This window comes from Microchirus variegatus (genome assembly GCF_963457635.1).
Source record: "Microchirus variegatus genome assembly, chromosome: 2".
Taxonomy (NCBI): Eukaryota; Metazoa; Chordata; class Actinopteri; order Pleuronectiformes; family Soleidae; genus Microchirus; species Microchirus variegatus.
This window is the reverse complement of record NC_139803.1, coordinates 42463363-42480122: the sequence shown is the minus strand read 5'-3', so window position 1 is coordinate 42480122 and position 16760 is coordinate 42463363. Positions and strand designations below refer to the sequence as shown.

Sequence of the window (16760 nt, the reverse complement as noted above, 5' to 3'; positions counted from 1 at the left end):
TGATTCTCCACCTTAATATTTGTACAGATTGCACACAGTTGCTTTTTTGACTGGTATTTCCTTTTGGCAACATTAACTAAACTAACCTAGTTGACAACGTGATCGATCAGAAGTAACCGAGTCGGACTTTACTGCAATGTCAGGTTCGGTTTACTGTCTCTTAATATATCAGTATACAGTATTTGCTCGGTATGTGTTTGGTACAGAACACAGAATACAGTGCGGTATGTGTTGTTTACTTAGGTATAGTACCAAAACAACCAGCCCCAACCATTCCTTCCTTTTTTGGCACCCTTCCCTTGGGGTCCCAGAGTAAACTGGTACGGTATGTTGAATAACATGTTGCATAATGTTGTTTTCCAGAAAATGGCCCCCAAACTGTCAGAGGAGCAGTTGAGATGCAGCATCTGCCTCGACATCTTCAACAAACCCACGTCCATCCTGTGCGGCCATAATTTTTGCCTGGAGTGCCTGAAACGCTCCTGGGATACGAGCCACAAGTACGAGTGTCCCCTCTGCAAGTACACCTACAAGCAACGCCCTGAACTCAGGATCAACCTGGTCTTGAAAGAAATCGCCGATGGCTTCAAAAGGTCGGTCTGTGGTTTTCGGTTTTCCGTGTTCACATTTTGCAACCGCCTTGTAAACCAAACGCACCAGGTTAACCACTTCTTCCCTGACCCTCTTTTTGGAGTCCCTGCTCGAAAATGACAAACTAAAGAGAGTAAATCTCTGCAGTTACAAGCTCTATGTGGATTATCTTGGTATCAAACTACAGATAACACTTATGAGATTCCACCAGAGGTGTAAGTTTCACTGTAGACGCCACTGTGTCAGAGTAAAGGATTTTTTTTTCTCTCGCCTAAAAAAATATTGCATTTTAAAGCAAATATCACCTTTAAAATATGCAGTAGGAGCTTAAAAACACATGGAGGTCGTGTAACAACACGTGGACATGAGCTGTGCAAAGTCTAATGCTGCTGAAATGAAGCAGAGTGAAATTGCAGATGTTTTAGTAAAGAGATGTCTAGGCGTTCTCTGTTTTGGCACAGTTTGGCACCATCTGTGCCATTTGAGATTTCTTAGGTACCAAATTATTAAAAACCCATTTAATATTATTTATATGTCACTACAGATCTAAAAATAACTTGTTTTGAAAAAAGGATGATAACTCGCTGTAAATCGATGAGCTTTTAGCTGAGTTTCCGAACTTTCTGTGGGTATGCAGCAAGTCTGTGGTTGTTAAAGTTAGACGTGGTTTTATGACGCTTTTGTCGCTGTGCCTGACGCTGCCGCGAAGAAGACGTTAACCAGATCTGTGTCCCTTCAAAAAGGTCTCGGAAAAGCCGGTCGTCCCTCAAGAAGCAGCCGTCCCTCAAGCAGCAGCCGTCCGTCACCGACGTGGAGTGCGACGCCTGCAGCGACGGGATCGCGGCGGCGGCGGTCAAGTCCTGCATCGTCTGCAAAAAGTCCTTCTGCGAGACGCACCTGATTCCTCACCTCAGGGACCCGGTTCTGACCATGCACAGACTGACGGACCCGGCCACCTTCTGTCACCTCTGCGTCAACCACAACAAGCACCTGGGGAAGTTCTGCAAAGACGACCAGGTCCCTGTGTGCGCGAAGTGCACCGAGAGGGACCACAAGTACCACAACATCGTCCCCATTGAGAAGGAGAGCAGCAGGGTCAGAGTAAGCCTCTTCACTGACGTTTAAACTGGAGAATAGATGGATAATGTTTTGCTTCTTTTGCACGGTTATAATCTCTCAACGTTTCCAGAGCCAGATAAAGAAGAAGAATGCCGAGTATGAACAGATGATCGAGGCCAGAATCAAAAAGCGTGAGGAAATCAAGACGTCTGTGGAGCAGAGCAGAGTACGTTTACATTCTTCTCAGATACAAACTTGAACAGCGAGTTTGGTTACCCTTTTTTTATCAAGTGTATCAGGGGCCTTTAGCTCACTGATATGAAATCTAACTGTTAAACCTTCACCTAAATGCTTAATCCACGTTGAATCCAAACGCTAAATCTAAGTCTGTCAAATCTGAGCTAAATGGTCAAAAAGAAGTAGCAGCGAAACGAGCCACTGACTCTCAAGGTGGAAAAGGGAACTTGGCTTGTAATCGAAGGGTTGCCGGTTCCAGTCCCCACCAGGTCAAAGGGCTGGGGAACCCCTGAGCAAGGTACCCAACCCCCACTGTTCCCTTTAGGAAGGTTCCACGTAGAAGATGGGTGAAATGCAGGGAAGGAATTACCCCTAGAGGATTAATAAAGTGGCCATGTAGTGGTTAGCACTCTTGCCTTTGCAGCAAGAAGACCCGGGTTCCTGGGTTCGAGCCCCGTTTGGAACAACTTCGGAACAAGGGCCTTTCTGCAAGGAGTTTGCATGTTCTCCCCGTGTGTATGTGGGTTTCCTCTGGGTTCTCCAGCTTCCTCCCACAGTCCAAAAACATGCGATATGGGGATTAGGTGAATTGGTCACTCTAAATTGACTGTAGGTGTGAATGTGAGAGTGAATGGTTGCTTGTCTCTATGTGTGGCCCTGGGATGGACTGGCGAACTGTCCAGGGTGAACCCCGCCTATCGCCCAACGTCAGCTGAGATAGGCACAGCACCGCCCGCGACCCTCTGGTGGAGGATGAAGTGGTAGATAATGGATGGATGGATGGATGGATTAATAAAGTGGCCACATGGTTGGTGCAGTGGTTAGCGTCGCCAACCGATCCGCTTCTCTCTCACATCCATAACCACAATTTTATCAATTCTTTCAATACTATAGATAAATTGATACCTATACAATACATATTTGTATTATCTATATATATGTCATACTTGTGGGACTGTTACAGTGTTAGGAGATTTGACAGCCATCACTCTTGAGGGCTGCGGTGAGGAGGCATTTTGTGGACGGCAAAACCTTGCGAGATAACGCAAAAAAAAAAAATGTTTCCACTCCATTTCACATTTCCACATCCCTTTAGGGTCTCCGTAAAGTGGAACACCCGAAACAGGAAGTTAAATGTGACTCTGCCGTGCATTGACCGATCTGCATGAAACACGATATGTGAGTCAAGGGACCTTCCCTGGACATGTTTAGGGACACGCCCTTCACCCAACAGGTCAAGTCGGCCATTTTAAACAGGAAGTGCCCACTAACTTTGCTGTACATTGACCGATATGCACGAAACACAATATGTGAGACCAGGGACCCGTCCTGAACATGTCTGCAAAAGATTTTCTACTAGATTTTGAAACTCTTTGGATGAATAAAAGTGTGATTTTTAATGGAAAACACAACAAAATTGTATAGGTGACGCTCGTGTATACTGATATGGAGCCGTGCACTTTTCGCAGCAGCAAAAAGCCCGGGAGGTACAGACGAGCGTCCAGGTCTTCACCAAAGTGATCAGCGCCATCGAGCGGAACCAGGCCCTGCTCATCGAGGAGATCGAGAAGAAGCAGGAGGAGGCGGAGAGGAGAGCCGAGGAGAGCGCGACCGAGCTGGAGCAGGAGCTCAGCGAGCTGCAGAGGAGACGCAGCGAGCTGCAGGAGCTGGACGACAACGAGGACCCGCTTTACCTCCTGCAGGTGAGGCAAACCTCAGACGCCACCAGGGGGCAGAATATCAAGTGTCCACGCATGGAAAAACAGATTTTGAACTCCTGTAAAATTTGACATATGGTCAAATATGTATATCATTAATATTATTAGAAATCAGTCACTGAGGTACAATTCTGAAATATCATGTCATTTGTTGACAAGTTTTCATGATAAATCAAGAGTCTGAAGATGCTATCGCTGTAATATCTCTATATTGGAACCCCTCATGTGTAAGGTTGAATTGGAGATGATAATTCATGCTTTTATATCCTTACATCTGGACTATTGTATCAGTCTTTATTTGACCTGTTTAAATAAGCTGCATTCAGGTCGTCCACAACTCACAAAAGGTCGTATTAATATCACACCTGATTACTTGTATCACCTATACAGATTATTCCATAGATATGGAATCATATACTTCCTGTAGTGAGGTCACCTCTTGTACAAATGTTCAGGACGGGTCTCTGATCACACATATCAAGTTTCAGGTCTCTACGTTAAAGTATGACGATGCAGTGAGGCTCTTGTTTTTATTGTGTGTGTGTGTGGAAATTAGTTACAGTTTTTTTTGCATTTTTTGTCGCCATGGTTACCTGGTATCAGGTACTATTTTTAGCACCTGCTCTGTCGTGGTTCCAAGCGAGCTGAGTAGGTACTGTGCTCTGATTGGTCAAAACTGCCGGGCCACCGATTGGCCAGAAGTGTCGTCACTGGAATGCGTCATGAGCGTGCGACATACGATACAGGATGCAGGAATCAAATCCGCCATTATTCAAAAAAATAGCACCGAGCGAGCGAGAGTGCGTAAGAACATCCAATGACGAGGTCCAGACTCTCACTGAGACACGCATTTAGCCGGCAAGCTAGCTAGTGGGCTACCTGTGTCCGTCTGTTTGGGGTCGTACCTATGTTCCCCCGGGTCCTATGTTCTCCGTTTTTCCCAAAAAAGGTCCTATGTTCCCCACTTTGTGGAAGCCTGGGTGTGGAGCTCCAGGGTAAAGGGTTAGGGGTTAGGGGTTAGGGGTTAGGGTAAGCGGTAGGGTCCTATGTTCTCCGGGTCCTATGTTGCCCGTTTTCCCATAAAAAGGCCCTATGTTCCTCACTTTGTGGAAGCCTGGGTGTGGAGCTCCAGGGTAAAGGGTTAGGGGTAGGGGTTAGGGTTAGGGTTAGGGTAAGCGGTAGGGTCCTATGTTCCCTGGGTCCTTTTGGGTAAAAGCGGGGAACATAGAACCCTTTTTTAGAGAAAGGGTCCTATGTTCCCCGGTCACATACAAAGCGGGGAACATAGGACCCGGGGAACATAGATACGGTCCCGTCTGTTTACACGAGACGACGTAGCTGGCTAGCTAGTTAGCAATGTCCGCTATTGGGCGCTCGACCTACAACAAAACACTAACTGACTCAAGGAGATTCGTTAGATTTACAATTGTTGATAATGGAGATTGGTGGAGATTCGACTCACGGGACTTGTTGGACTAACCCTAACCCTCCTTTCAGAATTTCTCACAGCTGAGTTCCCCGTTGGCCACCAGGGACTGGTCGGACGTCACGTTCCACTCCGACATCCACATCGGACAAGTGCGGAAGGCGTTTGCTCAGCTGGTGGAGGTCTGCCACGACCTGGAGAACAAACTGTTGGGAGACGGTCAGTGAAACTGAAACCACCAAGGGTTAGGGTTAGGGTTAGTTTTTGTTTAATCTTGAGTTTCTTTCCTTCTTTCTTGTGTTTTGCAGAAGTGGACAAGTTAACTCAATATGCAGGTACATTGTTATTATGAATTACTGCTCATATTTGGTTGTATTTACAAACCCCATATTTATTATAAACAATCATAATTAGTAGTATATTTAAGTGGAAATGTCTGTTTACTGCGTTTCTATTCCTAATGTTATTATTCTTATTATTTTTAAGTGAACGTAACCTTGGACCCTGCGACCGCTGCCGGTTGGCTGAGTCTGTCCCCGGACAGGAAGAAGGTTAGACGTGAATCATAGACGTTTATATAAAGTTTGGTGGCTCCTCTGCGGTGAAAGCCTAAATATTGATGATGATGGTCGCCCCCCGGTGGCTGGCTTTGGTATGGGTCCTAAATGGATGGGAACTTGTATTTGGTTTGGTGTTTGTTCTATCGTTCTCTAACGTACATATTTAACTTAGCTTAACTTGACGTTGACACCGATCCACAGGTTAGCATCAGCAACCGGCCGAGGAAACTCTTGGTCCCCAACGAGCCGCGGAGGTTCGACTCGTGCGTCTCCGTTCTGGGGAAACAGAGCTTCACGTCTGGGAGACACTATTGGGTTGTTCAGGTAAGAACTCGGGGGTCGATTCTAAGCATTGTTTGAATTTTGGTCGCCGTCAAAAATAACAGTCAGTCCCTCAGTGGTTCTTGGTTGTTTTAAGTTTCTCCTTAAAATCGTGAAGCTCTCGTAAAAGTTAACGAATTTACTTTTGCAGCTACATTTTTACATCTCTTCTAAGTCCAATCCCAATTTACTTCCCAAGTACTTCACTACTCTGACTACATCTTCATTTTCAGTAGAGTCAAACATGAGTCTTCATCGCCCCCTGGTGGACATTAAAGCACTCAGCACTTTCTCTATATTGGTGGGGAAATTTGAGCAGAAGTTAAGTTTGTAGGAGCAGCTTTGATGCAAATTAAATCTAACGTAACGCTAGGAATTCTTGTTTGGTTTAAACAAGCGACGGTTTCCATGTTTTCGAATGACTAAAACGAGAAAATACTAAACGTCCGTGTGAGTTGAATTCGATCTCGCCGATTTCTCACGAGGCGTTCGTCCACTTTTGTATGTTCTAGTTTGTGATCATCAGGCGAGAAGGTGAGACGACCACTGATGGAACCTCTGGAGATTTTATTGAAGACAGCTCAAATCAGAGGAGATACTTGAGTTAGTAAGCGTTGAAATAGTGAATCCGGTCCAGGTGCCTGATGCAGTGCACTCTTAGAAATAAGGGTTCCAAAAGGTTCCTGAAGAAAGGGTTTTTCAAGGGTTCTTGGTAGCACTAATGGTTCCAGTCAGAACTCTTTAAAACCACAAGAGTGTGGTATCTAAGGAGGGAACCTTGAAAGGTGCCTAGCTTGTGTGTTATCGTACGTTGTGGCTGTTAATGACAAAGATGACAAAGAGGGCGAGCGTACAGTCTCTAAACAGGACGCTATCTCGGGGGCTTTGTGCTAATGCTTACTCTTTGCGACATTCGGACGCGGAAAAAAGTAAGACCCAGGTTTTTTAGTGGCAAAATGATAGAAGACCTCGGCAAACCTCTGTGTCCAAAAAGAACGCTATCTCAGGGCTTTGTGCTAATGCTAATGCGACACGGAAAAAAGTAAGACCCAGGTTTTTTACGGCAAAATGATAGTAATATATGGCATAAATGTGAAGTTACATTCAAAAAACTGTATTTTAAACCTCAGTGTCCAAAAAGGACGCTATCTTGGGGCTTTGTGCTAATGCTAATGCGACACGGTGAAATGAACTTCTGAATTTACTCCACGATGTTTTAGGTCGGGGACAAAACAGACTGGGACCTGGGCGTGGCCAGGGAGTCCATCAACACGAAGGGGGCGATCACGGTGCGTCCCGACTGCGGCTTCTGGGCCATCTGCAGGCGCAAAGGTGGCAGCCTGAACGCCTGCGCCGGCCCCTCCGTCGCCCTCAGCCTCCAGGAAACCCCGCAGAAGGTGGGCATATTCGTGGACTACGAGGAGGGCGCCGTGTCCTTCTTCGACGCCGAGGCGAAGTCTCACGTCTACACGTACAGCGGCTGCAGCTTCACCGAGCCGCTCTACCCGTACTTCAACCCGTGTCTGCACGACCACGGGAAGAACACCGCCCCGCTGGTCATCTGCCCCGTTGACGTTCATTTCCCCGACTGGGAGGCCGCGCTGTGAGCGCCTCGGACTTTCCGCATTTGCATTTCCGTCCGTTCTTCCCGTCCAGAATGAACTACCCGAGTAATTCTGGGTAATCTGGCAGATTATTGACAAACGCCATCCGTCGTTGAAACGGCTGACCTCACTTTAGCGGCTCGTTTCGTTATGGTGGTCGCAGCATTGGGTCAGGACGCAGTCTTGTGGTTTGCTTCCTGAGGACAACGGCTAAATAAGAATATAGGAGTAGCCAGTAGGGGGCGACTCCACAAAAGGTTTATAACATCATTTAACATTTTAATAGTCTCACTCACTCGTTTCATCTTCAACAGAACGTGACTTAGACGAGGTTCTGGAGGCTCTAGAGAACAGGAGATCAGATCGTTTTTGATAATATACGATAAATGTTTGACTTTTTTTTATTACCGTTTTGAGAACAGTGTGACATCACACGTGACATTCTGATGAAGAATAATCTCAAGGTGAAATGTGTGATTGATTGTTTTTCAGTGAAAATACTTTACAAGTTCAAAAGTACTAACTGTCACTAATGGTGAACGATATAACAGATGATTATTTGTACTGAATGTGCTCATGTATGGGTTGTAAAGGATTTATCGCTCCACATTAATCCAAATGTTGTTTTGTTTGTTTTTTTTAACACTTGTGTAAGAGGGTGACACGTTTTCTCTGGGGGGTGAGAATTTACTATTTTGCACAAACTAAATAAACTTTGTCAAAACCAGTGTGTTCTATCTATCTATCTATCTATCTATCTATCTATCTATCTATCTATCTATCTATCTATCTATCTATCTATCTATCTATCTATCTATCTGGTTAGCTTGCAGGCTATCTATCTATCTTGCTAATAAGCTTGCAAGCTAGAATCTATCTATCTTGCTAGTTAGCTAGCGAACTAGAATCTATCTATCTATCTATCTATCTATCTATCTATCTATCTATCTATCTATCTATCTATCTATCTATCTATCTATCTATCTAGTTAGCTTGCAAGCTATCTATCTATCTTGCTAATTAGCTTGCAAGCTAGAATCTATCTATGTTGCTAGTTAGCTAGCGAACTAGAATCTATCTCTCTTTCTTTCTTGCTTTCTTTCTTTCTAGTTAGCTTGCAAGCTATCTATCTATCTTGCTAGTTAGCTAGCGAACTAGAATGAATCTATCTATCTATCTATCTATCTATCTATCTATCTATCTATCTATCTATCTTGCTAATTAGCTTGCAAGCTAGAATCTATCAATCTTGCCAGTTAGCTAGCGAACTAGAATCTATCTATCTATCTATCTATCTATCTATCTATCTATCTATCTATCTATCTATCTATCTATCTATCTATCTATCTATCTATCTATCTATCTATCTATCTAGTTAGCTTGCAAGCTAGAATCTATCAATCTTGCTAGTTAGCTAGCGAACTAGAATCTATCTATCTATCTATCTATCTATCTATCTATCTATCTATCTATCTATCTATCTATCTATCTATCTATCTATCTATCTATCTAGTAAGCTTGCTAGCTAGAATCTATCTATCTTGCTAGTTAGCTAGCGAACTACAATCTATCTATCTATCTATCTATCTATCTATCTATCTATCTATCTATCTATCTATCTATCTATCTATCTATCTATCTATCTAGTAAGCTTGCCAGCTAGAATCTATCTTCTCGCTAGTTAGCTTGCGAGCTAGAATCTATCTATCTTTCTAGTTAGCTTGCGAGCTAGAATCTATCTATCTATCTATCTATCTATCTATCTATCTATCTATCTATCTATCTATCTATCTATCTATCTATCTATCTATCTATCTATCTATCTATCTAGTAAGCTTGCTAGCTAGAATCTATCTATCTTGCTAGTTAGCTAGCGAACTACAATCTATCTATCTATCTATCTATCTATCTATCTATCTATCTATCTATCTATCTATCTATCTATCTATCTATCTATCTATCTATCTATCTATCTATCTATCTATCTATCTATCTATCTATCTAGTAAGCTTGCTAGCTAGAATCTATCTATCTTGCTAGTTAGCTAGCGAACTACAATCTATCTATCTATCTATCTATCTATCTATCTATCTATCTATCTATCTATCTATCTATGAATGAACCTCACAAATGAAAGAAGGACAAAAAAACAGCGCCACCTTGTGAGCTATCTATCTAGCTCATGATGATTAAGCTAACGGCTAACGGCTAACACCTGTGTGTCTAATCAGATCAGCTGTTTGCTCCTGTGTTTGTCTGTTTACTGTGAAGCTGCTGCTTTAGCTCACACACCTCTGTTTGTTTGTTTGTTTGTTTGTTTGTTTGTTTTTTTCTTTCTTTTGTGGACAAATGGAGATTTAACCGTCGACGCTGTGGAACTCTGACGTCTGACACGCTGCGTCCTCCGCTTCTCCAAAGGTACAGTTACATTAAAGACTGTATTTATGAGGGGAAATACTGCAAAATGATGGTAATATCTGGCATAAATGTCAAGTTACATCAAAAAAACTGTATTTCTGAGGGAAATACTGCAAAATGATGGTAATATATGGCATAAATGTAAAGTTACAGGTGTTCATTATCAACACAGTTAATCAGAATGTAAAATTAAAGCTGCTGTGAACCCAAATGCTCACAAGGTGGCGCTGTTCACCTGTAAATACCTCAGCGTTGCCTCCACTGCTCTGTCACAGCGTCATGATTTAGAGTCGATCAGCAGAAATACTCAGATTAAGACTTAAATCTAATTTATTTTATGATGCTAATGCTCACCTTTAGCTGTGATGCTAGTTTCCTGCGATTGTGTTGATAAGTGGTAAAACAGGTGTACCTAATAAAGTGGAACTATAAAAGCTGTGTGAAGGGTTTTCTGGGGATTGTTCAGGTGTGGAAGGAAAGTGTGAGCGCCCTCTTTTTGTGGAGAACCAGCATTACACCACCAAGACAACGTTCAATATGATTGATGTGTCACATTCAGCTTTCTATAATTAAAATGTGTGCTATATATATATATATATATACAGTATATATCGTCTGAGAAAAACCAGACTTGTGTGTTTTTAATTAATTTTTAATTGCTCCTCAGGTTTCACTGCTGTCAGTCAGTCGTACGGGGGAAATAAAGACTGTTCATGAAAACTTAAAAATGAACCTCGTGACATGAGTTTGAACCTTTTAAAATGTGAGGTGAAGAACCACACCTCAGCATCAGTGCATGTGTCGACAGTGCAGCGACTTTGCCTGAAGTGAAACCTAAAGTCACATGAGAAGTTAATGTAGTCCATAAAGCAGTATTTACGAAGGGAAGTACATGAAAATGACAGCAATATATGGCATACATGTGAAGTTACAGTGAAAATGTGAAGAAAAATACTGCAAAATGACAGTAAAATATGGCATATCTGTAAAGTTACAGTACAAAAAACAGTATTTATGAAGGGAAATACATGAAAATGACAGTAATATATGGCGTACATGTGAAGTTAAGGTTAAAAGAACAATTTTTGTGAAGGAAAATACTTAAAATTACAGTAAAATATGGCAACACTGTAAAGTCACAGTACAAAAACAGTATTCCTGAAGGAAAATACTGCAAAATTTGAGTAATATATGCATAAATGTGAGGTTGAAGTTTAAAAACAGTATTTATGAAGGGAAATAGCGCAAAATTACAGTAATATATGCATAAATGTGAAGTTACAGTACTAAACAGTATTTATGAAGAAAACTACAGCTGAATTACAGTAATACTTATACAGCATATATATGAAGTTACAGTGAAAAGCAAAAAGAACCGTTTTTCTGAAGGAAAATACTGCAAAATTAGAGTAATATATGCATAAAGGTGAGGTTGAAGTTTAAAAATGGTGTTTATGAAGGAAAATACTGCAAAATTACAGTAATATATGGCATACATGTGAAGTTACAGTTAAAAAAAACTGTAAGTCTGAAGGGAAATACTTCAAAATGACAGTAATACATGCGTGAATGTGAAGTTACAGTAAAAAGAAAAAATTTTGTGAAGGAAAATACTGCAAAATGACAGTAATATATGGCAACACTGTAAAGTTACGGTACAAAAACAGTATTCCTGAAGAAAAAAAACTCCAAAGTTAGAGTAATATATGCATAAATGTGAGGTTCCAGTGAAAATGTGAAGTTACGGTAAAAATAATCATTTTTATGAAGGAAAATACTGCAAAATGCAAAATTAGAGTAATATATGCATAAATGTGAGGTTGAAGTTTAAAAATGGTATTTAAGAAGGGAAATACTGCAAAATTACAGTAATATATGCATAAATGTGAAGTTACAGTATAAAACAGTATTTATGAAGGAAAATACTGCAAAATTACAGTAATATATGCATAAATGTGAAGTTACAGTATAAAACAGTATTTATGAAGGAAAATACTGCAACGTTAGAGTAATATATGCATAAATGTGAGGTTGAATTTTAAAAATGGTGTTTATGAAGGGAAATACTGCAAAATGTATATATGCATGAATGTGAAGTTACAGTATAAAACAGTATTTCTGAAGGAAAATACTGCAAAGTTAGAGAAATATATGCATAATTGTGAGGTAACAGTAAAAAAGACAGTATTTACGAGGAAAAGTACAGCAGAAATAGAGTAATATATGCCGTACCCGTGAAGTTACAGTTAAAAAAACGTATTATTATATAGTATTAACGCCTAGTGCTATTTTTTACTGAGAAACGTAGCATCTTTATTTGTTTATCTGTTGACGAAGATTCTCACGTGGTTTTAAAAATAGTTTATAGTAGTTTTTAATCGCACACAGTTTACAGCTAGCACAGTTAGCCGTTAGCTGTGATTGGGTTAAGTGTTGTTTCCACTGCTCTTCTTTAGCTTGTCATGAAGTTCATATAATACGCAGATGACACTGTTGTTTATACACTTAAAAGAAACAGCCGAACAGACTCTGCAGCTACTTCAAATTCACACAGTTGTCACTTCTATAGGTATTTTGTGCCTCTGGGAAAGTTTCCGTGGTTATTTTGGGCTGCAAACACCTGCTCGTGCGCTCAGACGTGATCTTTTGTTGCATTCCTCGGGGCGGAACCACTGGTTATTTTTAAGACACTCTCGCTCTGACACAAGAGGTTTCCTGCGATTGTGTTGATAAGTGGTTAAAACAGGTGTACCTAATAAAGTGGAACTATAAAAGCTGTGTGAAGGGTTTTCTGGGGATTTGTTCAGGTGTGGAAGGAAAGTGTGAGCGCCCCCTTTTTGTGGAGAACCAGCATTACACCACCAAGACAACGTTCAATATGATTGATGTGTCACATTCAGCTTTCTATAATTAAAATGTGTGCTATATATATATATATATATATATATATATATATATATATATATATATATATATATATATATGTACAGTATATATCGTCTGAGAAAAACCAGACTTGTGTGTTTTTAATTAATTTTTAATTGCTCCTCAGGTTTCACTGCTGTCAGTCAGTCGTACGGGGGAAATAAAGACTGTTCATGAAAACTTAAAAATGAACCTCGTGACATGAGTTTGAACCTTTTAAAATGTGAGGTGAAGAACCACACCTCAGCATCAGTGCATGTGTCGACACAGTGAAGCGACTTTGCCTGAAGTGAAACCTAAAGTCACATGAGAAGTTAATGTAGTCCATGAAACAGTATTTTTGAAGGGAAGTACATGATAATGACAGTAATATAATGGCATAATTGTGAAGTTACAGTAAAAAGAAAACATTTTGTGAAGGAAAATACCGCAAAATGACAGTAAAATATGGCATATCTGTAAAGTTACAGTACAAAATCAGTATTCCTGAAGGAAAATATTGCAAAATTAGAGTAATATATGCATAAACGTGAGGTAACGGTAAAAAAAACCCCCTGCAGAATTACAGTAATATATGGCATAAATATGAAGTTAGAGTGAAAAAAACTGTTTATGAAGGAAAATACTGCAAAATGACAGTAAAATATGCATAAATGTGCAGTTAGTAAGTTACAGTACAAAACAGTATTTATGAAGGGAAATACATGAATATGACAGTAATACATGCATGAATGTGAAGTTACAGTAAAAAGAACAATTTTTGTGAAGGAAAATACTGCAAAATGACAGTAAAATATGGCAACACTGTAAAGTTACAGTACAAAAACAGTATTTATGAAGGAAAATACTGCAAAATTAGAGTAATATATGCATAAATGTGAGGTTGAAGTTTAAAAATGGTGTTTATGAAGGGAAATACTGCAAAATTGCAGTAATATATGCATGAATGTAGTTACAGTATAAAACAGTGTTTATAAAGGAAAATACTGCAAAGTTAGAGAAATATATGCGTGAGGTAACAGTGCAAAAAGACAGTATTTACGAAGGAAACTACAGCAGAATTACAGTAATATATGGCATAAATGTGAAGTTAGAGTGAAAAAAACTGTTTATGAAGGAAAATACTGCAAAATTAGAGTTATATATGCAGAAATTTGAAGTTACAGTAAAAAAAATAAAGACAGTGTTTACAAAGGAAAGTACTGCAAAATTACAGTAATATATGCATAAATATGAAGTTAGAGTGAAAAAAACTATTTAGGAAGGAAAATACTGCAAAATTAGAGGATTATATGCCGTACCCGTGAAGTTACAGTTAAAAAAACTTATTATATAGTATTTACGCCTAGTGTTAACTTTACTTTGACACAAACCGTGAGAAACGTAGCATCTTTATTTGTTTATCTGTTGACGAAGATTCTCATGGGATTTTAAAAATAGTTTATAGTAGTTTTTAATCGCACACATTTTACAGCTAGCACAGTTAGCCGTTAGCTGTGATCGGGTTTAGTGTTGTATCCACTGCTCTTCTTTAGCTTGTCATGATGTTTGTGTATACCCAGATGACACTGTTAAAAACAGCCGAACAGACTCTGCAGCTACTTCAAATTCACACAGTTGTCACTTCTATAGGTATTTTGTGCCTCTGGGAAAGTTTCCGTGGTTATTTTGGGCTGCTAACACCTGCTCGTGCGCTCAGACGTGATCTTTTGTTGCATTCCTCGGGGCGGAACCACTGGTTATTTTTAAGACACTCTCGCTCTGACAAAAGACGTCTCACAGCTTGTTTTCCAGAGACGTAGCCAGGAAAAACACTGTGACTGCTGGGAAAAAAAATACACTGCACATTTTCGCACATGATAAAAACACAGCTAGCGCAGTTAGCAGTTAGCTGACAATTTCAATTTGGATCAGGTTTGCACCATTTGGTCAGTGTTGTATCCACTGTTCTTCTTTAGCTCGTCATGATGTTCGTGTATACGCAGATGACACTGTTGTTTATATACATTAAAAACCAATTGATCTGCCTCTGTAGTTACTTCAAATACACTTATCGGCTACTTGTTTACATTTTATTAGTTACACAGGACAGCCGACAAAGTGCCTGATGTGTTTGTCTGCTTTATCCGCGAAGAATATTACACTTTTTCTGACAATGTAAATTATTTCCAAGATTTCCCAGATTTGATAATGGCCTAATGGTCTATGATAATGGTCTATGATGATGGTCTATGATAATGGTCTATGATACTGGTCTATGATAATGGCCTATGATAATGGTATATGATAATGGTCTATGATAACCGTCTATGATAATGGCCTATGATAATGGTCTATGATAATAGTCTATGATAACGGTCTATGATAACGGTCTATGATAATGGCCTATGATAATGGCCTATGATAATGGTCTATGATAATAGCCTATGATAATGGTATACGATAATGGTCTATGATAATAGCCTATGATAGTGGTCTATGATAGTGGTCTATGATAATGGTCTATGATAATGGCCTATGATAATAGTCTATGATAATGGTCTATGATAATAGTCTATGATAATGGTCTATGATAATGGCCTATGATAGTCTATGATAATGGTCTATGATAATAGCCTATGATAATGGTCTATGATAATGGCCGATGATAGTCTATGATAATGGTCTATGATAATAGCCTATGATAATGGTCTATGATAATAGTCCATGATAATGGCCTATGATAGTCTATGATAATGGTCTATGATAATAGTCTATGATAATGGTCTATGATAATGGTCTATGATAGTCTATGATAATGGTCTATGATAATAGTCTATGATAATGGTCTATGATAATGGTCTATGATAGTCTATGATAATGGTCTATGATAATAGCCTATGATAATGGTCTATGATAATGGCCGATGATAGTCTATGATAATGGTCTATGATAATAGCCTATGATAATGGTCTATGATAATGGCCGATGATAGTCTATGATAATGGTCTATGATAATAGCCTATGATAATGGTCTATGATAATAGTCCATGATAATGGCCTATGATAGTCTATGATAATGGTCTATGATAATGGTCTATGATAATGGTCTATGATAGTCTATGATAATGGTCTATGATAATAGCCTATGATAATGGTCTATGATAATGGTCTATGATAGTCTATGATAATGGTCTATGATAATAGCCTATGATAATGGTCTATGATAATGGCCTATGATAGTCTATGATAATGGTCTATGATAATAGTCTATGATAATGGTCTATGATAATGGCCTATGATAGTCTATGATAATGGTCTATGATAATGGCCTATGATAGTCTATGATAATGGTCTATGATAGTCTATGATAATGGTCTATGATAATGGTCTATGATAATGGCCTATGATAGTCTATGATAATGGTCTATGATAATGGCCTATGATAGTCTATGATAATGGTCTATGATAATGGCCTATGATAGTCTATGATAATGGTCTATGATAATGGCCTATGATAGTCTATGATAATGGTCTATGATAATGGTCTATGATAATGGTCTATGATAATGGCCTATGATAGTCTATGATAATGGTCTATGATAGTCTATGATAATGGTCTATGATAATGGTCTATGATAGTCTATGATAATGGTCTATGATAATGGTCTATGATAATGGCCTATGATAGTCTATGATAATGGTCTATGATAATGGCCTATGATAGTCTATGATAATGGTCTATGATAATGGTCTATGATAACGGCCTATGAGAATGAACTTTCTTCTCAATAATAAAGTTATATCTAATTTTTGGTAACATTCAGATCTGCTCGTGTTGAACCAGTTGCTCCGTCAACCACAGTGTTGCCTCGTTACCATTTCTTATATAAGATGTGGTGTTTTGGTTTATTTGTTGTTG

General features: G+C 39.5%; 1 protein-coding gene across 1 annotated transcript; it reads left to right on the top strand.

Moving 5' to 3' along the window:
* Positions 1 to 366: 366 nt before the first annotated feature.
* Positions 367 to 7519, top strand: LOC310942219 (E3 ubiquitin-protein ligase TRIM21-like; the record flags this gene model as incomplete). The annotated part of the gene is made up of 9 exons (XM_083907551.1): positions 367 to 593; positions 1335 to 1692; positions 1781 to 1876; positions 3357 to 3590; positions 5115 to 5250; positions 5340 to 5366; positions 5518 to 5582; positions 5793 to 5915; positions 7133 to 7519. 9 exons carry the CDS (start codon positions 367 to 369, stop codon positions 7517 to 7519), a joined length of 1653 nt encoding a protein of 550 aa, XP_083763677.1.
* Positions 7520 to 16760: the final 9241 nt, after the last annotated feature.